This window comes from Danio rerio, chromosome 22, assembly GCF_049306965.1.
Source record: "Danio rerio strain Tuebingen ecotype United States chromosome 22, GRCz12tu, whole genome shotgun sequence".
NCBI lineage: Eukaryota > Metazoa > Chordata > Actinopteri > Cypriniformes > Danionidae > Danio > Danio rerio.
This window is the reverse complement of record NC_133197.1, coordinates 30,073,123-30,100,507: the sequence shown is the minus strand read 5'-3', so window position 1 is coordinate 30,100,507 and position 27,385 is coordinate 30,073,123. Positions and strand designations below refer to the sequence as shown.

At 36.9% G+C, this 27,385-nt stretch overlaps 1 protein-coding gene and 2 long non-coding RNA genes across 5 annotated transcripts; 1 reads left to right on the top strand and 2 right to left on the bottom strand.

Annotated features, from left to right (window-relative positions):
* The first annotated feature begins 33 nt into the window (after positions 1-33).
* On the top strand, positions 34-27,385 carry si:dkey-222p3.1. Of its 2 annotated transcripts, none has more exons than XM_073936158.1 (4): positions 34-159; positions 21,518-21,558; positions 24,771-25,091; positions 26,626-27,385. In XM_073936158.1, the coding sequence occupies exons 1-4, from the start codon at positions 80-82 to the stop codon at positions 26,742-26,744; spliced, it is 561 nt and encodes a 186-aa protein (XP_073792259.1). In that variant the 5' UTR covers positions 34-79; the 3' UTR covers positions 26,745-27,385.
* LOC137488961 (uncharacterized) lies at positions 3,497-4,637 on the bottom strand. Its single transcript, XR_011008265.2, has 4 exons — positions 4,562-4,637; positions 4,249-4,288; positions 3,925-3,978; positions 3,497-3,614 (listed from the first exon to the last, which is right to left on the bottom strand). It is a non-coding gene; the product is annotated as an uncharacterized lncRNA (long non-coding RNA).
* Positions 6,086-7,587, bottom strand: LOC137488962 (uncharacterized). 2 transcript variants are annotated; one of them, XR_011008266.2, is made up of 4 exons: positions 7,506-7,587; positions 6,630-6,684; positions 6,480-6,545; positions 6,086-6,322 (listed from the first exon to the last, which is right to left on the bottom strand). It is a non-coding gene; the product is annotated as an uncharacterized lncRNA (long non-coding RNA). The 2 variants fall into 2 exon arrangements; XR_012397852.1 differs by having other exon boundaries at positions 6,269-6,322; positions 6,668-6,684.

Sequence of the window (27,385 nt, the reverse complement as noted above, 5' to 3'; positions counted from 1 at the left end):
AGCGCCGCCACATTGGTACAGTGCTCCCAGGACAATTGTCATTCAACCGCATTAGTCAAGACAGTGTTATTACGTGAAGATGCGGGACTTTAGCGCTGTTTACGGGTGTAATAACGAGCAAACAAAGAAAACAAAGCACAAAGGCAGAACATTTCATAGGTAATATTAAGTTTTTTTTCTGTTCTGAACTTATGTGCTAATCAGGTAACGCTATTGATGATAACAGTCACTTACTGGATACACCATACGGCAAAGCAGCTCCAACTCGCACTAAACACTCGGCTTATGCTAGTTTTGTTAAATAAAATCAGCAAACAATGCAAAAGAAATATGACAACGACGTGCTGCGGTGACAGAAACTTGTATTATTGTCGGCTAACGTTAGTGAAAGAGTCGTTCGGGGGATTCATTCACAAACGAATCTCTCCCTCCGTCAGTATGAGAAGTGAAAGCAGGAGAGGAGGTGTGTTTCAGGACACGGATCATATTAAATTTAACAGGGAGGGTGAATAGTACATTTCTGTACACACAAACACAAGCTTTTTGTCAGTAATGCCTGTGCGGTCACTGATCCATCAATGTAGAAAAGTTATGTAAAATTATAATTTTCGTAATTAGAAAAAAAATTACACACTAACATCCAGGAAAACTCCCGATCACAGATATATGTGTATATCTCTGGCTTTGGTTGGCCACAGTCCTCCACTGTACCTTGGTCCCGCATTCATTTCAAAGGAGCGCTACCCTGTAGCAAGATGGCGGCGCTATTGACGCATTCCGTCCAATAGACAACAACCCAACAAACACATTTACGTTGTAGCGATGTCTGCACAACGTTGTATTTTTTCAAAGACAACGTTGCCGCTTACGTGCTCGCTACATTGTCACAACGTAGAAATGTAAGACGTGAGAAGGCTGTAGCAACGTTGTCGTGCGACATTCAGCAACCGCGAGGCGGCGTTCTTACTACTTGTATTAATATTTTTTGTGGCAGTTTATCAATACTGCCTAGAATACAGAATAAGCAGCAATTCTTTTCCAGTATTGCTTAATATGAAATATTGTTCATTTATTTTTCCTATTTAATTTAACAACTGCATGTGTAAACTTTAAAGTGTAAAAATGCCACACAAATTAATAATCAAACTTTTTATTATATATTTCACAACATTTAATACATACAGTACACATACAGTATCTAATTATAAGCAAACAGTATAAAATAAAGTTTAGATTATTATATATATATATATATATATATATATATATATATATATATATATATATATATATATATATATATATATATATATATAAATTAAACTAAAGGGTAAACAAACACAAACAAGAAAAGTAAACAAGAAATCATTAAAATGTAAATAAATATATAAATAAATATATAAATTAAAATTCAAACACTGGGCAGTGAAACTCTGGACTGGAGAATACAGCAGACCGGGGAGCGCAGCTGAAGACCAGTCGTAGTTGTTGGTATGGAGAAAGCAGTCAGAGGAAGAAACAAATTCAACGGATAATCCAGCTTCAGAGATCCACAGCAGACACAAGTCAAAATAGGCAGTGAACAAGAGAGGACACACTGTAAAAAATTTGACCTTAAATTCACAGTAAATTACTGGCTAATAATTGCATTACTTTCACAGTAAATTACTGTATGTAAATTCACAGTAAATTATTGTGAGGTAGTTCACAGTAATTTACTGTGGTTTTGTCACATTAAATTATTGTGAAATTACAACCATATATTGTAACTTTACAGTAGATGATAAAGTCCGTTACTGTGATTTCACAGTATTATCTTGTAGAATTAACTATATTTTACTGTGAATTTGCAAAACGATTACTGTGATTTAGCAGTAGGTTGCAGTTTAAATACCTGATTTAACTGTAAAGTTACAATTATATCCCAGATTACTGTAATTTAACAGTTCGGTGCTGTAAAATTTCAAAGCAATTTTAGGTCACACAAAAATGAAAATTCTATCTTGATTTACTCACCCTCAGGTTGTTCCAGCTCTGTTAAAAATGTTTTTTTGTTAAACACAGGAATAACAATATCAAATAATCCTCTTTGTGTCCAAACAACCTGAGGATGCGTAAATGACGACAGAATCTTCATTTTTGGGTGATCTGAGAAGACTCTAAAATCAAAATAAAAACAAACACACATACATTTTACAGATTTATTTAACAGCTTAATGACATCTGTGTAAACATTTCAGAAAACTTTCAAAAGGTGAAGGTGAAGCCTCAAAAAATACTATAAGAACATATTCATAAAAAAATCTGACATCATATGTAGCATACATATAAAAAGCAGTGCTTCAGAGTGCGCTCTCTCTGTCTCTCATTATATATACATATATATATACATATATATATATATATATATATATATATATATATATATATATATACACACATATATATATACATATACACATATATATATACATATACATATATATATATATATATATATATATATATATATATATATATATATATATATATATATATATATACATACACATGAGAGAGAGAGAGACAAAACTTCTTGCTAAATTAGGCAGTCGTCTATTCAAGGTCAATCATTTTCCTGATAATTTTACACACTTGCTGGTTGATGCGTCTTCTCTGCTTCTTTGACTTCGTCTGTCTCCCATCTCCAAACTGGTGCCCAAAAAGCACCTATAAGCAAAAGGGCAGGCAAACAGTTAGCTTCATACAACACTACTGGGACACTACTGCTGCACTACAGAGCAAAATTACTGTTAGCTCAGTTTGAACATGCTGACAATACTGTAGCTCAGTCAAACTGCAATCATTTAAACAAAAACATCTGAAAAACATTTCCATCACAAACACACAATCAAGAACAGTCCAACAACAAATAGTGGTTTTAATGACCTAGGCAGAGCATTTTAAAACAGTTGATTTGATTTACATCTTCTGTTTACAGACTATAATCTAATGCTGGGTTCACACTTATTGCAAAGTTAACACATGCATCACAGTACTTGCTCTTGAATACTAGCAGGATGTTTCTTGCATCAAGCTAATTTTTTATGATTTAAATATTAGGAAAATTTTGCAAAAAAAAACTTGATTGAAGTGATACAGCACTTGTGTTGTATTCATTTCAATCAAGTTTTTTGCAAATATTCCAAATATTTTTCAACGTTTTTTGAGTTTCACTTAATTTGTGCTGCCCAGTAAAAATTTCCCACTATTTATGCATTTGCAATGACTTGTATGTAATTCACTCACCTGAATAGGTAACTTCACATATAAGAGCCCCATCCTTTTAAAGACAGCTTCCCCTCTGGTCTCCAGCACAGACAAACAATTTGTGTCTGCAACACGGCCCTTTATAACAAGGGGACAAGGGGAGTCATGACTTGTGCTCCTATACATTCCTTGTTTAACCCCCACCCCCAAAACAAGCCCTCGGTTACAATATTTATTGTAGACATTACCCTAAATTCCAGAGTGCAAAAGGCATCTTCAGCATACTTCAGTTTTAGACCAGATTCAAAGTCAGTTGTGAAATCCAGGTGAGGTCCCATGACCACTCGACCCACCAAAGAATAAGACTAAAAGGGGGAAAGAAGGATTAAATTAGAGGTGTTTGTGAATAATTAAATTTGTTTGTAGAAACAAAGTTGACATTCCATGCTCTGCCTATTAAAAACAAGCAAACAAACACACATGCCCAGTAAAATTGCTAATAAAAATAAAAACTATAGTTTAAAAAAATCTTTGTCTAATATTTACTACTACTGGAGGTACTGGTGGAACTTCTGGAAGAAGAAAAAGAGTTTGTACAAGAAACTGCTCACAACAAATCTGTGAAAAACCTGACATTTAAAAATCTAATAAAAATGAGGAAGGCATCAACATTACCTTTAATAATCAAGCGAGGGTTGATTGGTAGCATCAGTGTTTCAACATCAGTGGCTGTAATAAAATTTGAATATAATAAGAGTAGAATAAGACTCAACCTAACCTAACCCCAGTGAGAAATATACAATATGTACTGTGTTAGTGTTAGTTTAAAAGAATACAACTGAATTGTATTATAAGCCTCATTTAATAAAACAGTTAAGACTTGTTTCATAATGAGTTTAGTTTATTTAACTAACTTAACGTTAACGTTACAGTGAACAAAATTAACATACATGATGGTCACTAACCGTAACGTTAACTTAAGTGAAGGTCAGAGCTTACCTTAACGTTATAGTCATTTCACCTTTACTTCAGTCTTGTACTGAAACAGAAAATGCAGTTAACAAGAAGTTAATTAAAGAAAATTCCCGTTCTTTTTTCAGGAACTAACGTTAACGTTATGCTAATACCTCAGAAAACACTACAATCACCATCTGGCGTCGTTAATTTCTTGCTTTAAAAAAAGGCGCGCTTAAACCCTGTCCGTGCGAGTACAACTAAAGTACTCGGTAAATTCCTGTTAAATGACATGCACTATACAGAAATACACATACAACAATCATTTAACGGACAAAAGTCATATTTTAACACTTACCGAGGATGAATCCGTTGGGTGAAGAGACGACGGCGTTGTCTGTGGTGATGGCGCTTGTTTGCGGTCGAGTCGAGTCAGTTCTGTTCAATGAATCGGCTCCTTTAAGTGAACAGTAAAGAGTCGAATTCGGCTCCTTTAAGTGAACAGTAAAGAGTCGAATTCGCCTGAAAACGATTCCGTTTTGTATAATATTGTAAGACGCAAACATATAATTCATTAATATTTCATCATATTGCTTGGTTCGTGTACTGCTTGTACACGAATTGCTTGTTGATCACTTCGAGCTCATGAACACGTCTGATAAAATATCTGAATCTGATTCAATGTCACACGAGTCCTGAACCGAAGCAGTGCAAGAGTAATATATTGATTGAAATATAAAGTTAATTATTTTCTTAGCCATTCAAAATATTACATATCTCTGACTTTAACAATAAGAATAAAGTTCGTTTGGAGTGTATTGAGAATTATTATTTTTTCCTCCCAGGATTCATTTCGCACCAAGCTGCATCAAGCTGTAATGGTGGATGAGAAGGCACATAATATTATAAATATTGCTTGTAATATGTAATGAAATAAAGTTTTAACACTTTTTCATGCGAGAATGTAGTTCTTCAAAACTCAAATCTGTGGACTGTTAGTAAAGATTGTGTGTAATTTTAAGTGTGTTTTGCCGGTAGCGGAGATCTATGACCTCCAGGCGGTAACGGCGCTCATTACTCATGTATCCGCCGAGAGGCGCCTGTCTTCAGGCTAGACATTGGGACAATTGCCCCGTCTTCGATGGCTCTATATGCGTCCGAAAATGAAGTTTTAACTGTTTTTCATGCTAGAATGTAGTTGTTTAAAACTCTAATCTGTGGTTTATTTATATAGATAAAAAAAATAATAATTTATATATATATATATATTTAATTCTGAGATTAGTGACCTCCAGGCGATGACAGGTGCCCAATACTCATGAAACCGTCTAAAGCAGACATTTACCCTGACATTGAAATAATTGTTGGCTGTTTAACAGTCTTTGGTTTCATTAATTAATTACTTTTTATTCCAGTTTATTATGTTTTGGCTAAGCACACAGTTATGTTCATTAAATATTATTTCCTATTCTATGTTAACTGTATAAAATTAAATAAAGGTGCAGTACAATCAAAAAGATGTTGGTAACCAAATCGTTTTGGGGGCTATAACATTCTGTTATTATCTGTTAAAAGTTCATTTGTATTAATTTCTACGTTGAGTTTAAAAAAGGTTTGAATTTCTATAACTAACGTGCAAAAGATATAGCCCTTTTCACAGTAATTTGCTGTAATCATGCTACCTGCCGTAATTTCACAATAAAATTATGAATACAACATATTACTGTGAATTTTTCAGTTAAATACTGTGAAGGGATACTAATGTAATTTACTGTGAAAAATTACAGTAACTTGTTGTGAAAACCTGGAAATTTTTTACAGTGCAGATCAGAGCTTGACACAACAGCACTACACAGGAAATGACTATGACTAGCAAGTTATTGAAGTTTCAGACATTTATTGTAATTTCATTACATATAAAATCTCCAGAGTAATTATGTAGCCTACTTTTTTTAATGTTTTAATAATATATCATATACCAAAATTACATACAATTAAATGTAAATTTAGAGATACAGTGAAAACAGGTTTGAGTTAACAGAAGTCAGAGTTAGTCTCCGAATTCTCACTTAAATTATGAGAAGAGAAAGAACAGGCCCTGTAGTTGTGGCGTTGCTCGCTGTAAATGGAATGTTAAACTTAGTGTCATTTCAATAACAGCTGTACAAAATAATAAAGTAATTTTTCATAAGCATGATCTATTTTCCACATTATGGACATGCTGTTTTAGGTAACATAACTACATTTAACAGTAAATAGAGTAGTATACTTCTTACCTCATCCAATTCTTCTTTCCATAGATCAGAAATTACAGCAACACTGATCTGAGGTGAATTCAACAGCTGAAAACATTTTGAAAGACAAGTTACATGAGTAATTTGAAAACAACAGTGAGTGATTAAACAATAGAGTTTTATGCAACTTACGCATAATCAAAATCCAGAAATTATCAATAGAAGATTACCTCCATGTAAAAATAGCCTGTTGAGCAAAGAAAAGAGTGGGTTTTAAATAAAACATCAAAAGACCAATCAAAATAGAAATTTAGACTAGCAGACCTATTAATTACTATCTATATTAATTAGGCATATGAACATTAATTTATATACTTTAACTTATAGGGATAGCTCACCCAAAACTGACAATTCTGCCATTTTAGCCTCATCCTTTATTTGTTGCAAACTTATTTAGCTTTTTTTCTGCTAAACAATAAAGAAGATATATTAAATAAAGCTGGAAATCTGTAACTATTTAATTCCATAGTGTTTTCCTACTATGAAAGCAAATGCTTACAGTCTTTAGTGTTCAACAGAATAAAGAAACTTAAAGGTTTGGAATCACTTATTATTTACAGGGCAAATATTAGTGAGTACATATCATTTTTGAGTGAACTGTTCCTTTAACGGGACGCAATCTACACAGAGATGCTTTGTTTTCAAAAGTTATTTTGTGTGTTTTGTAAAAAGTGGGTCGGCTCGTGTGATGAAGTAGGCTATCATACTAACTGATCACGACGGATATGGAAAAAACTGAACTTCAAAAACATTATTGTCCATTTGATTAAAGACAAGGCGTAGGTAAATAATCAGGAAATGTTTTATCGAGAGGTTTAACATAATGATTTTAATGTTGTTGCCGTCCGTTAACGGATTGCCGAAATGTTACTCGCTCGTAATAATTACGGCTTTTGTGTGTGTGTGTGTGTGTAATGTTGGAACAGATTGTTGTCGAAATCGTAGGTTTGTTTGAATAGTCACGATTTACGTATCTTATTTAGCAAGAAGAAATAAAGCAATACTCACGTCTCCTCGGTCGTTGATGAATGAGACGACGGCTTGTTGAAATTTAAACTGATTCAGCTGTGACCAGTAAATGTTGTACAGTGGTCGTCCACGCCACCTAAGCACAACCTAAAGCATGCGACCCTTATGATATTTAAATGGCAACCTTATGACATCGTTGTGACAACCTTTAGCAACAACGTAGAATCCTCAACCTTTTTACAATGTTGGTACAACGTTGTAGGAAGGTCGCTACGTTGAGGCAACGTTGGGTGTTTGTTGGGAATAGGCCAGGCGACATCTAGTGTATATATCTATGTAGAATGACCGTTCGTTTTGACTTGGCGTGTGGCTTGACCGCAGTACAACGGTTTGCATTAAAATATGCCCCATCATCAATTATGCATTAACTTATAGAACTTAAAGTTGACTAATCTGCTAATAAAGGATTTTTTCTGACCCTAAAATATAATTTTAAATTTAATAAAGTTTATTTTTATTATTACTATTATTAAAACGCATGTTATTTGGCCATGTGGTTATAAAATATACTTACCATATGTTTAAAATATACATTGGAAAAATCCAGTACGAAGATGTCATGTTATCGCTAAACTGCGCATGACATTGCGTACAACTCAAGATAAGCTGTTTTGTACAGCTTAATTTCCACAACAAATATTCGATTCCACGAATTTCAATTTGCTACGTGATGTTCAGAAGGTATGTTGTGCTGAAATTGTCGATGCAACTCAGTAACATAGATGTCTTTATTCTCTGTCCAGGACAAAAGGCGCATTATTACACCAGCTGGTAGTCTAGCTTGTAGCTTGTTGTTCAGCTTCAGTTAGCATAAATTTGTAAATATCTTTAGATTTTTGCCTTACGAGTACCTCAGGAATAGATAAACGTAACACAATTGTTAATTCTTCCAGAAATCGACCGTCGGATTGTGCAGATATACCCAGTGTAGAAATTAATTAATAACTGACATGGCAGGTTGGTTTTACACAATTACTTATAAAACATAGGAACATGGAAGAAATGTTACTGCATGTAGAATATATAGGTCTGTGTCCTATAACCGATATGACGTAATGTTATGCGTGTAAAGTTATAATCAGTGTTGGGCAAGCTACTTGAAAAATGTAGTGAGCTAAGCTATTAGCTACTCTACATAAATTGTAGCTTAACTAAGTTACAGTAAAAGCTACCCCATGGGAAATGTAGCAAGCTAAGCTAAAAGCTATAAGGCAAAAGTAGCTTAGCTACATCCAAGTTATTTTTGCAATTTTTATTTTGAAATCGAAGTAACTTAAATCCAAGCCAATCATATCTTAGTGATTAATAAAACTGTCTATGAAACATATGAGCCATAATAGATCAGTTCAGTTACTGTAAATAATATGCTGTACTAAACAGAAACAAATACTATAGTAAAGGGATTTTTTTGGAAAAATATATAAATAAGTTATAGCATCTTAACATGTTCTTGAGGTATGGTCACGAGGAATCCTGCTTCAGAAATAACTCCTCTCCCTGTCATCTTTACATCAAGCAAGTTTCTGTTGGCGATGGCTGTTACGCACCAAAAAGTTTGTTGTCGAACACCGTAAAACAGGAGGAAGAAGAATTCCTCATTCTAACCATCATATGGATTTACTATCACCGGCCTCACAGCTATGTGAATGTCAGTGCCGTCACTTATTGATCCGCGATCTGTAAATTTAACTTAGCTTGTGTGGACGCTACTGCGCTATTTGACTAATAAAATAGCTATGCTACTGAAAAGCTATTTGATTTAGAAAGTAGCGACGCTACCGCCAAGCTTTTTTTTTTTTTTTTTTTTTTTTTAATGCTTTAAACAACATATACATGACAATACAGCAAACAAAACAAACAATGCCAGGGTGATAGAAAGTAAATGATAACATCAATACATAAAATAAAATAAAACAAACATAAAAATAAGAGAATAAATACTTAACTAAAAATTCTTACAAATATAAACAAGCAGGACCTTTACATTAATCAAATATTTTGAAACTAGAGCACAGTTGGACAGCTTTAATGGCCTTTCGATTAGCACTATGCTGAATAGTGCAAAAGTAATTTTTCAGTTCCTTATAAAACACAGTAAAACAAGGTTTTTTGTTGGAAAATTTACACTTATGAATATGAAACTTAATTAGCAAAATAAATAGGTTAATAACAAAAGCTTCATTATTCAAAGTATCATAATTAAAATACCCAAAAATTACAGTTTCATAATGTAAATTAAAGTTAAAGAGTACCCTTTTCTTTATAAAAACAGAAGCATCATACCAGAGCTTTTTAACATAACCACAGTGCCAGAAAAGGTGGGGTACAGTTTCCAAATGCAAAGAACAAAAAGAGCAATTTATATCAATATCCTTTTTAAATTTACTTAGGAAATGTTTAACCGGATAGAATTTATGAATTAGTTTAAAAGATATTTCTTTTATCTTATTTGTAACCAAAAATTTGTGAGGCAATGACCAAATACTTTACCATTTAGGAATTCTTACAAAATTATTCCAATAGGTAATAGAGCAAGGTTTAGATACAACTTGATTTACAAATAGAGAGCGAATAGATTTGTTATTTTTAGACTGTGAGAAACAAATTTTACCACACACTGTATCAACTAGTTTGATTATGGGCTTATGAATCCAAGTTACACCTCTAAATAAGGAAACAATATTAGAATTAATTGCAGAGAAAACAAGAGAAAATTCCTTGGGAGTTACAGGAAAGTTAAAATGTACAAGAAACTCGTCATATGTCATAAGATACCCTTGAGTGTTAAACAATTGACAAACTAAAACAATACCCTTTTCAAACCACCTCTCCAAAAAGATACTCTTGCATTTATACAAAATACATCTATTGTTCCAAATAAAATAACGTTGTGGTGAAAAATTGTGCTTGTAGATCAGTTTCCACGCCAACAAGGCTTGAGCATGAAAAGCAGAGAGCTTCACTGGTAATTTCTCAATTTTATAATCGCATAATAATAAAAAGGAAAGACCTCCAAGTTGGTCAAAAATAAAATTGGGAATAAAATTCCAGAAAGAAGGTTTATTTAGACAAAACTTTAACCAATTAATTTTAAGAGTATTATTTAGAGAAGAGAAATCCAAAAAGTCAAAACCCCCATTTTTAAGGGAATTTAAAACAACAGATTTGCGCATGTAGTGTACACGATTCTTCCATAAGAAATTAAATAAAATCGTATCAATAGACTTGACTGTTTTATTATCTAGATATAAGGTTGAAGCAAAATAGGTTAATCTAGAAATTCCTTCTGCTTTTGAAAGAAGAACTCTGCCCCTTAAGGACAAATCCCTTAATAACCAAAAATTGAATTTACTTTTTATCCTTTCAAAAACAGGGTTAAAGTTTAAGGAAACTCTGTCTTGTTCTTTTTTTGAAATGACAACACCTAAATAGTTAACGGCTTCTTTAACTGGTATACCTTCTACAGATAATAGGGGAGAGTTTTTTAAAGCTAATATTTCACATTTTTTAAGGTTAAGGTGCAAACCCGAGGCTTTAGAGAACAACTGAATGGATTTGATAGCCTGATGAACCTGGTTTGAGTCTTTTAAAAATAAGGCTGTATCGTCCGCTAACTGACTAATTAAAATATTTCGTCCAGCAATTTGAATTCCATCTAGTTTACTTGCCTTAATAAAGTGACAGAAGACTTGGCCTACTATAAGAAATAAGTATACAGAGGCTGGACAGCCCTGCCGAATTCCTCTTTCTAATAGAAATCTCTGTGTAGTTCCATGTCCTAATTTCACTGAGCTATTTCCCCCAGCATACATTGTACTCATTGCATTACAAAAGTAGGGTCCAAAACCGAATTTTTCTAAACAAAAATAGATGAAAGGATGCTCAATGGTGTCAAAAGCTTTGAAGAAATCCAAATATAAAATTAAACTATCATCTTGAATAAAATCTGAATAATCAATTAGGTCAAAAACAAGTCTAATGTTATTAAAAATGTGACGATTTTTCATAAAACCTGACTGATTTTCATCAATAATGGAGTGTAAAACCAACTTAAAACGCTTTGAAAAAATAAGGGCAAACAATTTATAATCGTTATTAAGTAAACTGATGGGTCTCCAGTTATCTAAAAGAAGTGTATCCTTTTTAGGTTTAGGTATCAAACAAATGACACCTTGTTTCATACTAACAGGGAGCTCAGAACAGTTTAAACCTTCTATAAACACTTGGAGAAGGAACGGAGATACTAATTCAGAATATAGTTTATAGAATTCGGCTGTTATCCCATCACTACCAGGTGACTTGTTACCTTTTAAATGCAAAATTGCTTCCTTAACCTCACTAATAGTAATTGGTGAGTCACACACAGTTTTTTCATCATTACTAATAGAATTAATATCACCAAGAAATGTTGTAAAGGTATCCAGATCAACTAGATTAAATTTTGATTTATACAAATTGGAATAAAACTTATAACAATGTTGGGAAATTTCTTTGGGATTTTCAGAAACAAGCTCTCCAATTTTTAATTGACAAATAGAGTTATGTTTTGACCTATTTTTTTCAAGCTTGAAAAAATAGGAAGACATTTGTTCACCATATTCAAGCCACCATTGCCTTGACCTTATAAAAGCCCCTTCTGCTTTTAATTTGTATAAATTATCCAACTTGAATTGCAAATCAATTAAGTGTTCCTTCTGGTTATCAGAGAGATTTTCAGGCAGGATCCCGGTAATAGATGAAATTTCGCTAACAATATTAGTTTCCTCAAGACGCTTAGTTTTAGCCAAATTAGCACTAAATTTTCTGAAGAATTTTCCAATTTCATATTTTAACAGTTCCCAATTAATACCAAATGAGCTTTCCTGTTTAGCCTTATTCCAATAAAGACCTATAAGCCTTTCTAGCTCTACTTTAACCTCATTATGTTCAAGTAAAGAACTGTTCATTTTCCAATAAGAGCAGCCCTTGTTAAGTTTAGAATCAGAAGAAAATAAGATTTTAATGGAAACAGCCTTATGATCTGTTAGTGGCGTTGTTGAGATATCAATATAAATATTATCTTTATCAAGGTTTCTGGAGACTAACCAAAAGTCAATTCTTGAAAGTCTAGAAGAATTTTTATTGCTCCATGTATAAGTTCTATTATTTACATTTTGAATCCTCCAAATATCTATAAGCTCTAACCTATCCATAAAAGCTTTCAGAGTTGTATTTGAATTTGACAAGCGACCAGGTGGCCATCTATCAAGAGATTCATTTAGGACAGTATTAAAATCACCACCAATCACTAAATATGCATTTGGGAATTTTGACTGCCAATAAGTAAGCTTATCTTCTAAAATAAATAGTAATTGATCATTTTCAGCTTTAGAATTATACCCATAGTAATTAACAAGAATAAGGTTCACATTATAACACTTTAAAAGTAACAAAATAAAATGCCCGCTTTCATCACAGTAAGTGTGCAACACATCACCTGCAAAATTATTTTTTAAACTGGATACTCCAGCAGAGTGGTTTGTACCATGTGAGAACCAGACTCTTGAAAAAACACAAAATCAGAACTAAATTGCCTAGAAAACAAAAATAAGGCCTTGCGTTTAACAGCATCTCTTAAACCCCTGGCGTTTAAGGACACCACAGATAAAGACATTTAAAGAACACACAAACAATGGAACAATTAACCTGTTTAAGGAAAGTTCTGTTGGCTCAGCTAACTTTTGTAATTATGAAAATATATTCTCCAAAAAAGGTCTCAAAATAAAAAACCCTCAAAAGAGCAGCACCATCTTAAACGACAAAAATTTGCAAAAAGAACTTTTTTTTTTTTTATTGTATAACAAATAAAATATATATAATAAGAGGCAGACTCTAAATTGTATGCAACAATTCCATGTCAATGTTTGAAAAGTGCACAATAAAAGTCAAAGTCAAAATGCTAAAAGTCTGAAGGCACTTTATGTATGCAGGATAATTTCTCCCTGTCCTTGAATGTAAGCTCTGCCTCCGACAAAAAAAAGGCCGTCTTCCCATCCGCACGTGCTTTTTGAACCTCGGGACACAACTTTTTTCTCCTTTCACGGTCTCCCGCTGAGAAATCTTCCATGAAACGCAGACCACTCTTTTTCAAATATGAAGAATTCTTCGCGGCTTTCCAGATAGCATCTCTGTACGAACGAACAGAAAACTGCATAATGGTCACCCTGGGACGCTCCTTGGGACCACCTTGCTGCATCTTCCCGAGACGATGGACCACATCAATAACATCTGAGAGCTTATCCTTTGCACTTGGAAGAACATTTTGGCAGATTTTGACCACTTCAAGCCGAATGTCTTGCACAGATTCAGGAATTCCAGCTATCCTCAAATTACGTCTTCTTAAATAAGTTTCCATATCATCTATCCTTCGCTGCATATGAGCCACAGGCTGTTCGACATCATCCATGCGTTTCTCAAGATTAGTAACTTTCTCAACGACGGCTTTCAGTTCAATAGACATATCCGACGCTACCGCCAAGCTACTGAGAAATGTAGTTAAGCTAGTAGCGTCACTGCTTGTATTTAATTTTTTTATTTATTATTTTTTTATTGTAGTATTTACAAACATAGTACAAGAGAATACATCGTATTGAACATCATGAACACATACATCATGAACATAATAAAAAAAATAGAATGAAATAAATTATTTCAGTTATTCAAAGTATAAACAGATGCCATGGGTAGAAAAATAAATAGGTAAGATAATAATAATAATTATATTTAAAAAAAACGTATTCAATCAATTGAAATTTACATAATGCCTCATATGTTTTTACAGCTTTTCTGTTTTTTTATGTTACATAATGTAATACCATATTGTTTAATCTCCTTTAAATGAACACAATTTGGCTTAGCTTTGGCCTATTTCTTGACATGAATATGGTATTTTCCAAGTAATATTATTAGTTGTATTAGAAAACATGTTTTTGAATCAAATCCATCTTGTACAAAAGCAAATATGACATCATATAACCCAATTTGTATTAGTGTACCAAATGTCCTTGAAATAAAGTTAGAAACATCAATTCAAAATAATCTTGAGTATACACATTGAAAAAAACTATGAGTAACAGATTCTTTAATTATACAACAAAAATCGCAAAAGTTTTCTCTATCAACTCCAAATCGTTCAAATAATTCTCTTACAGGATAAATTCGGTGTAAAATTTTAAATGATACCTGTCTTACTTTATTACTTATAAAAAATGTATTTGTTAGTAACCATACTTTCCCCTTCTAGGGAACTTCAACACTGCGTCTAATCAGAACGCTAGGGGAACACCTCTTTTATACGCGTCTTGAAGCACATGTGAAATCAATCTAATGTAATTAAGCAGGTGTCGTCAGACCAGAGAGTATAAAAGCCTGTACTGAGCATTCAGTATCAACTTCTTTGCTTTCAAGAAGCACGCACGTGAAAATACACCCTCTTTCTGTGAACTTTCATTACTGATTTGCATACACAAAATACAAAAAAACTGACAACTTACTTTTTTATTTTGGTATGGCAGAGAAAAACTTTAAACGTTGTGTGCCTCCATGCCCTCGCTTTATTACGGCTGGTGACTCACATGATTTGTGTTTAGAGTGTTTGGGAGAAGAGCATGCCCTGGCAGCATTTGAGAATGCTGACTGTGGACACTGTGACGTTCTCTCCCGAAAAGAGCTGCGTAGTCGGAGAGAGTTCTTTAATAAAGCTCCCGTGGCGCACGCTCCTCGCGGTTCGGGTCCCGCTCGTGCTGAGGCTGAGCGTCGACTTCGGTCGTGGGGTTCGCAGCTAGATCTGGCGGATGAGATGGAGACGGACTCTGTCCTTTCTCTCTCTGGATCCGTGAGATCTAATCCTCCTTCGGGAGCGTCAGAAGCACGCTCTGCGGTTTCTTCTGCACCTCGTGGGAGGGCGGCGTCCTCCGTTTCCGAGGAAACCGAGGCGCCGCAGCAACAAATACAAAGAGGGTCGGGGAATCTGCCGCCCCAGTCAGTGGAATATGAGGAGTTAGTGGAGGTGATTTCACGTGCTGCTGACAGGTTCGAAGTAATAGATTGGCAGCCAGCACGTGAGCAGCAGCAGCTGCGTCTGACAGGAATGCTGGATGAGAGAGAATTACCCAGCAGAGTAGATCCTCCACTAAGGGACCTCCCCTTTTGTCCCGAGCTACATGATGCGGTTTCTAAATCATGGAAAAATCCGTATTCAGCATGGTTAATGACACCAAAAACAGCTATTTATTCAGCAGTTCGTGGGCTAGGGGAAAAGGCATGTACAGTAATGCCAATGATAGAAGAGGACTTAGCACGTCATCGTCGTTCAGATCTAAAATCTGCAAGGGTCCCTCCTTTGTTGTCGAGACCATTAAGAGTAACATCGGGTCTAGTCAGTAAAGCATATATGACGGCTGGTCAGTCTGTTGGATGCCTGCACACCATGTCAGTGCTGCAGGCATATCAGGCTGACCTAATTAAAGAGTGCCTAGATGGTGGGGGAGCAACACCCGAACAGCTTCGAGAAGCTCTTCGGGCGTCAGATCTAGCTTTAAGAGCTACTAAAGAGGCAGCCTCTAGTTTGGGGCGATCTATGGCTACCCTGGTGGCTACTGAGCGGCACCTCTGGCTGACACAAGCAGAAGTGTCAGAAACCGATAGAGCTATTCTTATGGACGCTCCAATATCGAGCTCAGGGCTCTTCGGTGACGCCGTCGATCGCGTCGCCGAATCCCTCGACAGAGTTAAAAAACGCTCTAGCTCCCTCGGGGACTTTCTCCCCCCAAGATCAAAAAGTCAGGGGGCTGTTAAAAGACAGCCCCAGCCGTCAACCAGCTCCTCATATCATGAAGTACGAAGGATAAAACAAAGTCCTGACGTGTTGGGAGTCAGGCTTTCCAGGGCCCCCCCTGGACACCGAGAGCACCATTCAGCGCTCTCACTGGACCAGGGTCCGCGGAGAAAGGGAGAGGCCACCTCACCACTTATGTTGGTGGGGGGCTCTGTGTCTCCCGGGGTGGGCGTTCCTCAGTGTCTGAGGGCATTGGGGGCCCCACCCCCTCTGCAGGGGGTCAAAGAACAACCAAAGGCCAGTCTCGAGAGGCTGGTACCCCTAGCACATTTTTTGGCAGCGTGGAACCACCTGCCGATGGTGTCCCAGTGGGTCCTGTTCACAGTAAAACATGGCTACAAAATACAGTTTTGTGCACGCCCACCTCGCTTCAACGGTATTGCACCCACCATAGTGAAGCCAGAACAGGCTCTGGTTATGGAACAGGAAGTACTGGCCTTATTAGTAAAAGGCGCAATAGAGCGTGTTCTCCCACTCGACAGAGAGTCAGGGTTTTACAGCCGGTATTTTATAGTTCCCAAAAAGGATGGGGGATTGCGTCCCATATTAGATCTGAGAAATCTAAATCGGGCCGTCGGGGCCCTCAGGTTCAGGATGTTAACCATCAAAAACGTGGTGTCACAAATTCAGTCCGAGGACTGGTTTGTGACGATAGACCTGAAAGACGCATACTTCCATATTTCCATCCTTTCCCAACACAGGAAATACCTGAGGTTCGCTTGCGGGGGCGAAGCGTTCCAGTATCGGGTTCTTCCATTCGGCCTAGCTCTGTCACCTCGAACCTTTACCAAAATAGTCGAAGCGGCACTAGCTCCACTTCGTATGCAGGGGATACGTATCCTAAACTACATAGACGATTGGCTAATTCTAGCTCAGACTCACGATATGGCAGTTCGGCATCGAGATGTCGTTCTCACCCATATCAGAAGGTTGAGGTTTCGGTTAAACACCGCAAGAAGTGTGCTTGTTCCAGCCAGGACGACCATTTCTTTAGGTGTGCTATGGGACTCCATGACGATGCGAGCACGTCTGTCCCCGCCATGAATCGCTTCGATTCAGTCAACCGTACACAGAGTCAAACTAGGCCAGTTCATCACTGTGAAACACTTTCAGAGGTTGTTGGGTCTCATGGCAGCAGCAGCCAGCGTGATTCCGTTCGGTCTGCTGTACATGAGACCCCTGCAGTGGTGGCTCAAATCCAGGGGGTTTTCCCTCAAGGGGAATCCTTTCCGCATGATCAAGGTCTCGCGGCGCTGCCTTCGAGCCTTAAGTATGTGGAAAATACCCTGGTTCCTGTCCCAGGGCCCAGTGTTGGGGGCTGTCTGTCATCGCGTCATGCCTATGACAAATGCTTCTCTGACGGGCTAGGGAGCAACGGGCTTGATCCGCATGATCAAGGTCTCGCGGCACTGCCTTCGAGCCTTAAGTATGTGGAAAATGCCCTGGTTCCTGTCCCAGGGCCTAGTGTTGGGGGCTGTCTGTCATCGCGTCATGCTTATGACAGATGCTTCTCTAACGGGCTGGGGAGCAACCCTGAGGGGGCTTCCCGCAGTGGGACGATGGGGAGAACATCATCATTACTGGCACATAAACTGCCTGGAGATGATGGCCGTGTTTCTGGCCTTAAAACACTTTCTCCCAGATCTAAGGGGCCATCATGTTTTAGTCTGCACGAACAACACATTGGTGGTCGCTTACATCAACCAGCAGGGGGGTCTGAAGTCTCGAATGCTATGCAAACTAGCACATCGGATCCTCCTGTGGGCCCAGAACAAAATCCTGTCCATCAGGGCAATGTATGTCCCGGGCCATCTGAACATGGGAGCAGATCTCCTGTCGAGGCAGGGGGTGAGATCCAGGGAATGGAAACTTCTTCACCCCGAGGTGGTGGAGTCCATTTGGGAAAGATTAAGGAAAGCGCAGGTAGACCTGTTTGCTTCCCAAGAGACCACGCATTGCGTACTATGGTTTTCTCTCTCGCATCCAGCCCCTCTGTGACTGGTTGCCATGGTTCAGACATAGCCGAGGCTACGTCTGTATGCTTTTCCCCCGATCGCTCTGCTCCCAGGAGTCCTGGAGAGGGTCCGTCAAGACTGAGTACAGTTACTGCTGGTAGCCCCGGTTTGGCCTACCAGGATTTGGTTTTCGGACCTCATAGCCCTGCTGGCGGGTCTCCCGTGGGAGATCCCCATCAGGAGGGACCTTCTGTCCCAGGCGGGAGAAATGATACTTCATCCCCTACCCGACCTGTGGAAACTGTGGGTGTGGCCTCTGAGGGGGCCCACCTCATAGAGTATGGACTGTCAACCGAGGTTGCTCAGACCATTCTAAGCTCCAGGGCTCCCTCCACAAGGAAGCTTTATGCCCTAAAATGGGCTCTCTTTTCAGCTTGGTGCAGAGAACACCAGCTGAACCCAGTCAGCTGCCAGGTAGCCTCAGTGCTGGAATTTCTCCAAGATCGCCTGTCTGCTGGGTTAGCTGCATCCACTCTGAGAGTGTACGTGTCAGCTATAGCGGCCTACCGTTCTCACCTAGATGATGAGTCACTAGGACAGGATCCGCTGATTCGTCGCTTCCTTCGTGGAGCCATAAGGCTAAGGCCTGTCAGCACACACAGGGTACCGACATGGGATTTAACATTGGTGCTCGAGGGCACCTCTGTTCCCCCATTTGAGCCACTGCAGGAGGCGTCAGATAAGTTTCTGACACTAAAAACGGCTTTCTTATTGGCTATTTCTTCCTTAAAAAGGGTTGGTGACCTCCAGGCTTTGTCGGTTGCACCTTCATTTCTGGAGTTTGCTCCAGGCATGTCCAAAGCCTTTCTTTATCCCAGACCGGGGTACGTGCCTAAGGTGCCCACTCATGTGGCGAGACCTGCTGTGCTACAGGCCTTTCACCCGCCCCCATTTCAGTCGTCGGACCAAGAGAAGTTAAACTTACTCTGCCCAGTTAGAGCTCTGAATACATATGTTAACCGGGTTATCAACTGGAGAAAGAGTGAACAGTTACTGGTCTGCTTCGGACCCTCAAAAAGGGGGAGTCCGGCAAATAAGCAGACAATAAGTAATTGGATAGTTGAGACTATCTCATTTACCTATCAGGCTGCTGGACGCCCTGTACCTAAATTTGTTAAGGCCCACTCCACAAGGGCTGTCGGGGCCTCCAAAGCTTCTATTTCGGGCTCAGCCCTTTCTGACATTTGTTTGGCGGCAGGATGGTCGACTCCACATACATTTGTGCGTCACTATCAACTCGATGTAGACCCCTCACCAGGGTCCTCTATTCTCACTGCGTAGTGTGCGTTCACAGTCAGCAGTGAGTCTGGCCTAGTGGGTATTGCGTTCCCCTAGTGTTCTGGTTAGACGCAGTGTTGAAGTTCCCTAGAAGGGGAACGTCTCGGGTTACGTATGTAACCATAGTTCCCCGAGAGGGAACGAGACACTGCGTATTCCGCCATACTCTCTTCTGCCTGTTACTTCTTTCAAGCAAATTCGAAGTTGATACTGAATGCTCAGTACAGGCTTTTATACTCTCTGGTCTGACGACACCTGCTTAATTACATTAGATTGATTTCACATGTGCTTCAAGACGCGTATAAAAGAGGTGTTCCCCTAGCGTTCTGGTTAGACGCAGTGTCTCGTTCCCTCTCGGGGAACTATGGTTACATACGTAACCCGAGACGTTTTTCCACTCAATGTTTCCAAATTTTGATGACCAGAAGACTGTTGATGGTGGTATTTGATTCTTTTAAAATACATTTCTAATATATCTATTACTACATTTATCTTTAACAATGTTAATATCACCAATATATAAAACATCATCACTTGTCTTTGGCTGTTGGTCCGCATTGTATATTGAATTACGCAACAGTGGTACAACTTTTAATTGGTATTGCATCAAAAATAAGAGCATAGTCTTTTGGTTTTACAGGAACTTTACATTTTTTTAAGGAATTCTGAGTATGACAAAAGCAATCCATGTTCATCAAGTAATTGATCGACTACATATTCCATTGTCATACGATAATTAAGTAAATATAGACTTTCTTTTGTACAAGATATCTTTATTATTCCACAGAAAATACAGATGAGGTGTAAAATTATGTTTATAGACCAACTGCCAAGCCAACAATGCCTGCTTATAAAAACTTGCCAATTTAATAGGGATTTTATCAATAGAGAAATTACATTTTAAAAGAAAATTTATGCCACCTAAAGAGTTAAATATAAAATTTGGAAAGATATGCCACAAAGTTTCTTTATTTTTAATGTATTCAATTATCCATTTTATCTTAAATACCTCATTGAGATATGTAAATTTTAACACGTCAAGGCCTCCAAAGTCTTTGCTGTTATTTAAAATATCTTTTTTTAAATAGTGAGCCTTTTTACGCCAAATAAAATCATAAAGAATTTTATCCAATTCCTAAACAACATTTTTCGAAGTTTTCATTGACAATAATATGTACACAGACCTTGAAATTCCTTCTGCCTTAGACAGCAACACATGACCATATAAGGACAGATCTCTCATTAACCACATATTATATCTGTTTTTGATCTTTTCAATACGTTACTGCCCAAGACTGATTATAGTTTTAGCTGCTATATGATGCCAAACTGCACCAGCTGCATCATATTTCAGTTAAAAATAATACCAGCAATATATGACATGGTAACTGTAGGCCCTGTTTAATAATAAATAAAACATATAATAATAATACTAGTAATAGGCCATATCTTATACAGCTAGAAACAGCTTTTAAATTATTAAAACGCCTCATTGTTTATTAGCATTGGTGGAAATCAATAAACATTTAAACAAGCAATTTCCTCATTTACTGGATCCATGTATCTTCTTCACATATCTTCAAATGAGTACTCCTGTCAGTATAGTAACCTACAAGGTTTCATTATCAGTGACGTTTGTTGACCTCTGTGTCGCTGTTGTACCTGTTGTCATAAGTCTCTGTCCCCTCAGGAAAAGTCAGCATTAAAGAAACAAAACTAACTCTCATCTGGAGACGTGTGTAGTAGCTACTGGGAAATCAGTTTTTTTTTTTTTTTTTTATTAATGTTTAAATATATGACTATGTTTTGTGTTTGTTTTGCAGTGGGTTTCTGATCTGTTTCTTGATATCACTCTCAAGTGAAGGTAAGGATGTACAGTTTATCAAAGACAAGATACTGCAGGCAAATAGGGTAAACATTAGCCTACTTTTGCAGTTGATTGACTATACTATAGTCTATGCAAAATCTAAATTTAGCCTGTACATTTAACCTGTACAAGTACAACCTGTACAAAAAAAGTTTGTTTTGCTTCAGGGTGGCTCAGTGGTTAGCACTGTCGCCTCACAGCAATGTTATTAAAAATTAAAACCTTCAAATTAGAATACAGGAGATATGAATAAAACTGTTAAGTCTGGCGTACACTACCTGACAAAAGTTTCTATCACCTATAAGTTTTAGGAACAACAAATAATAACTTGACTTCTAGTTGTATCATTTGGTATCAAAAGTGGCTTATATGAAAGGCAAAGGCCTCTAGGTTACGCTTATTTTACCAAAATAAAATATGATCATGGCTTGATTTTTTTAAATTATTTAATTAGGGCAGTAAGGTCTGACTTTACTTAGACAAAAGTCTTGTAACTTAACAGAAATAATGTACAGTATAGAATATAAAGTCATGGTGCAGTGGAAAAATAATTAATATTGTGTATGACTCTCATGAGCTTGGAGCACTGCATCCATACATCTCTGCAGACTCAAATAACTTCTTAATAAAGTCATCTGGAAAGGCAAAGAAGGCGTTCTTGCAGGACTCCCAGAGTTCATTAAGATTATTTGATTTCATCTTCAATTCCTCTTCCATCTTACCGCAGACATGCTCAATAATGTATGTGTCTGGTGACTGGGCTGGCCAATCCTGGAGCACTTTGACCTTTGTTTTCAGGAACATTGATGTGGAGTCTGAAGTATAAGAAGGAGTGCTTTTGAGTGCGTGCAACGAATTTAACGTCACGTCATAGCTGTGCTTGTTAAGATTCTTTGTTAAGGCTTTGGGTGTACTCGACTTGATTTTTTTTGAGAGTCGAGTGAACAGTGTGAGCCGCGTTTGATTTGAGTTGAATATGAACTACTTTGAATAGATTTTGTCTGAAACGGGTACGACTGTACACACATCTTTATGATTCGTGATACCCAGTCATAGAGATACCCAGATGATCAATAATTCTTGGCTAGAAATTGCAACAGCTGTGGGAATGGAGGAAAGTCTTTGTTAAAAAAGTTGGGAAAACCTCAGAGATAAGTTAAAGCCAAAAGAGGCCATGGTAAAAGGGGAGACCCAGGTACACAATTACAAAAATTAATTTTTTCACCATTCATAGGTTTTACACTAATGTGTATATATTACAATTTTGAATTTAAAACAATTTAATAGCTACAAAATAAAAATGAAGGAACAAATAATAGATTTTTTTTTTTTTTTAATTTTTAGGGGTTTTTCCAACTTTAATTAGAAAGCACAGTAGAGGTTGCAGACAAGAAAGTATTGGGAGCAGAGAGAGGGAATCATTTCTTCAATAACAAAAAAGGAATATTTGAACCCATTGGTTTACAATACACCGATGCTTGCTTTTCTAGGCTTTATTGGTGATAATGCTCAGGAATTTTGGATCATTATTGCCTTTTTAGCATAAGTATAGGGCAGAAACTAACCAGACAGTAATGTGTGAATTGTGGAGTGGACAAAAACATCTGTATTTTTTAGTAAGTGTACTTTTTTTTTTGCTTTTATTATTGCCATAATAAACTATATTTGTAGATCAACTCATGTTCTGTTGGTATTAATATTGTAATAAGCTTTAAGAGGTAATAATGTCAGAGATATGAACAGAGATATTAGTTTGATTAAAAAAATCTTGAATGGTTATAAAAATCCTTAACCATTAAAATAATTTATAAAAATAGTAAAAAAAAAATGTTTAAATATTTGAATGGTTATAAAAATCTTTATAATCATTGACATAATTTATAAACATTGTAAAAATAGTTAGTTTTAAAATCTTATATATATTTATACATATAATATATAATTAATATTAATGATATGACAGTTCCGGAAATTTTCTACTTCTCTGTTTATTTGTTTGAATTTACGGTCAGTTTCTTTTGACTCTGTCTTTTTAAAGAATATCACAAGGGTGAATGCAGCAGGAAAAAAAACTTCATCCGTTTCGCAAAGTGCACACGCAGTCAGAAGCGATGTGGCGCCAGGGGAAAGTATAAATCCAGCTTTATCCTGCTGAAGAATTTGCCCTCTCCTGTGGTTTGTAATGTAATGGGCAGCACAAATGTCTTTATACCTCACTCTGTTGATGTTGCCATCCACTTTGCAGATCTGTTGCACACCCCCAAACTGAATGTAACCCCAAACCATGATTTTTCCTTTCTCCAAACTTGACTGCTTTCTGTAAGAATCTTAGGGCTTCAGTATGTCTTGTGGGTTCCAATAGGGCTTCTGTAGTATTTGTGATGATTAGGATGCAGTTCAACAGATGATTCATTAGAACAATCTATCTTCTGCCACTTTTCCAAATGATCAACTAGAAGTCAATTTATTAATTGTTGCTCTTACAACCAATATTATCAGGATGCAGCCTTTATGATGCAAGCTCAGCGATTCAATGTCAGGCACAATGCACTCAATGGAGTGAGTGGCGTCACTGTGATGGGTGGGGTTAGGGGTGCTGTTAGGTGAGTGCATTAAAAAGCTTTGGATGCAGCTCAGATTGTACTGCACTAGGTCTGCATCCAGAACCCTCTCTTTACAATTGGGATTAACAAAAGTCTTAACGTCAATGTCAGGTAGTGTATGGAAAATTTCTGAAGTGGAGATTTGTGACTCAATTCATGAGAAAAAAACGAATTTTGATAAAACAAAGTAGGTTTCTTTCCATCAGACTGAAAAAAGCCTGCAGTGTCTTGCCTTAATAGGATAGTTCACCCAAAAATGAAAATTCTGCCATCATTCACTCACCCTTTACTTGTTTCAAACCTCCTTTAGTTTCTTTCCTCTGTTGAACACAAAAGAAGATATTTCAGATAGAGCTGAAAAGCTGTATCCATTGACTTCTATAGCAGAAAATCAAATAATATGTAAGTCAATGGAAACAGGTTTTTACCTTTCTTCAAAGTATCTTCATTTGTGTCCAACAATAAAGAAACTCATAAAGGTTCTAAACTACCTGAGGCCGAGTAAATAAAGAATAAATTAAAATTTATTTAAAATTTTCAGTACAACTTTAACTCACCAACTTCATCTTTCACATATTTCTGGCCTTAACTTCCTTTTGTTTTCAGCATCTGTGCAGAAAACATTTGAGGGTTTCATCGGAGGTTCTGCACTTTTTCCATGCTATTATGATCCCAGTCGACTGAAATTGATCTCCGCGCACTGGAGATTAAACGACAGCTTGAATGTTTACGACATACTCAGCGGCAGAGGGACGGATAATGAGCAAGACCCACAATTCAAGGGCAGAACTGAAACATTTCCTACAGACTATATGAAAGGAAACTTCTCACTCAGACTCAGAGGTTTGACTTGGAGTGATGTTGGAGCGTATTGCTGCTCCATTTCAGATGTTAATTCACTCCAATGCACAACGCTTCAAGTCAAAGGTAAGATGGGATGTTGCGAGATCAGATACGGTTGCAGCCCGAAGTTAAAGTGAATTATTTATATTATTTATTCAATTTCCCATTAACTATATTTTATTAACGTCTACCACTATCCCAACGCTAAACCCAATCGTCACAGTAATGTAAAAACAGAAGTTATACTGACTAAGTTACCCAATAAATTGTATCCACAGCTGTATCCTATTTAGACCTTACTGGTAAGATGAAACAGATGCTAATGCTAAATGCTAAAGAGATAGTTCACCTAAAGTTGAATATTTACTCACCAGGGGCCTCATGTACGAAGACTTGCGTGGAAATCTTACTAAAACATTGCGTACGCACAAAGCTGTAAATGTGCGTACGCAGAAAAAATTTCAGATGTATGAAACACTGCGTACGCCGAATCTCACGCATATTCTTTTGTAGATCTGAATGAACGTGAAACTGAGCGCAACATGCACGAGCACTAAACCCCTCCCTGCCTCCTCCCCCGTATGAATATGCTAATGACTATGCTAATGGGAAAACCCAACGAAAAAGCAATGTCAAAAGCAAGCAAAAAGAGAAACTTTGAACAGAATGTAAATTGGAGGTGCTGCTTTCGGAGGTAGACCGGAGAAAAGCGGTGTTATTTGCAAGTTTGTTCTCCGGAATTAACAACAAAAGAAAAAAATAGAGTGGGAGAGTTTAGCTGATGCGGTCAACACAGTTGGGTCTGAACATCGCACTGAGTGCATAAAAAAAAAGAAATAGTGTGGTTTATATCTGTAAAATGTTGCAGGACGCTAAACAGTCTCAGTGGTTCTACTCGTAAGATGCATGTGATCATGTATTGACACGTTCGAGCATGAACTCGGCTCGAATCCAAAACTCTTTCTTGTTTTTTCCCCCGCTACATATCAGATTTTGCCAACTATTTATCACGAGAAAGACAAGTAGGAATCATCAGTAAGTTCATATCAATAAGCATCATATTTTATTTGCACATTTATTGAATGGAAATGTTTCTGATTCACGCATGCAAATTCATCTTCAGATAGTGTCTTTATAGCAATGTGCGTGCGGTAGATCGCTCAGATTACATTGGGAAAACAGGCGACTGCTGCAAATTGTGCTTTAATGTTTAGCTGGTCAACTGTATGGTATGGAAACCTTATATACCTGCTGAACCCGTCTCATACAGCTGCCAATGCATGGCTCAGACACTTTGTAGAGAGGAATTTAACACAACTGCCTCTAGGAGTCGCCAATGGAAATAAAACAGACACGCACAAAAAATGTGCGTACGCCTGCCAGAAAGCTGCCGTGAAGCTGCGCACATTCCCACGTTCAGTTCATTGTTAGTAGATCCAAACGTGAGCGATTCTGAGCGTGAAACCTGGTGTACGCAAAGTTTTTGTGCGTACGCAGCGTTGATACATGAGGCCCCTGGTGGTTCCAGAACTTTTTTTTTTTTTTTTGATATTTTCTGATGATTTTCCAGTTTGTGCTAGCCTATATGCTAGTTTCTTTTCTTGGTTATGTGTTTCAGAGAGACCAAGAGAAATCCACGAGAAACCAGACAGAAACGTTGGAGTTGAATCCAATGCAGAGAGGATTGTATCACAAGTGCTTGCTTGCTTTTTTGCTGTTATTTTGCTCTGTGTTTGAGTTAGGGCTAGTTGTAGTTTACTTAAATTGTGACTTATCTCTTGGTAGTTTATCTGAGCTGTAATATGAATCAGTTCAGGTAGGTAAATCTGTTGCAGTTGCACTTTTTGCTGTTCACCTTACAGCCTTTATTTCCATTCGCATTTAATTATTAGTGTTTGATGTGACAGCTGACCACTTAAATTGTTTACTAGAAAGATAAGTTTGTGAGTTTGCATTTAAGTTACATCCAAGTTATTACTACACTAAGAAATACTGGGTTCCACACTATTCCTACATGTTGTAGGAAAATATATGAAAATGAAAATATAAGACTGAACATAAAGCAATTACTTTGCCCTCTCAATAAAATAAGATTTGTATTGTTTAAACTCATTTATATAATATAAGTAGTTTGAACAAGCTGCAAAAGTAATTTTTTCTGTATAGTTTAGAGTGTATTGTGTTATTATATACTTTATTTAGCTATCTATTTATTTATTTATTTGTTAGAGTTATTTAATTTAAATATATTTAATAATATTTATTTGAACATATTTATGTTAATTTAATTTATTTTGCCTATTTAATATTTCTTTTGTTGATTGTCAATTGTCCAATGGTCTTGTAACTTAAAATAAATTTGATTTAGGATCAAAAAA

Excerpts from the sequence above, each read along its gene's own strand:
- si:dkey-222p3.1 (XM_073936158.1), top strand. The coding sequence starts at position 80 with ATGCGGGACTTTAGCGCTGTTTACGGGTGTAATAACGAGCAAACAAAG. Across the intron at positions 21,559-24,770 it reads GATATCACTCTCAAGTGAAG|CATCTGTGCAGAAAACATTT; the intron begins GTAAGGATGTAC and ends TTTTGTTTTCAG. Across the intron at positions 25,092-26,625 it reads CACAACGCTTCAAGTCAAAG|AGAGACCAAGAGAAATCCAC; the intron begins GTAAGATGGGAT and ends TATGTGTTTCAG.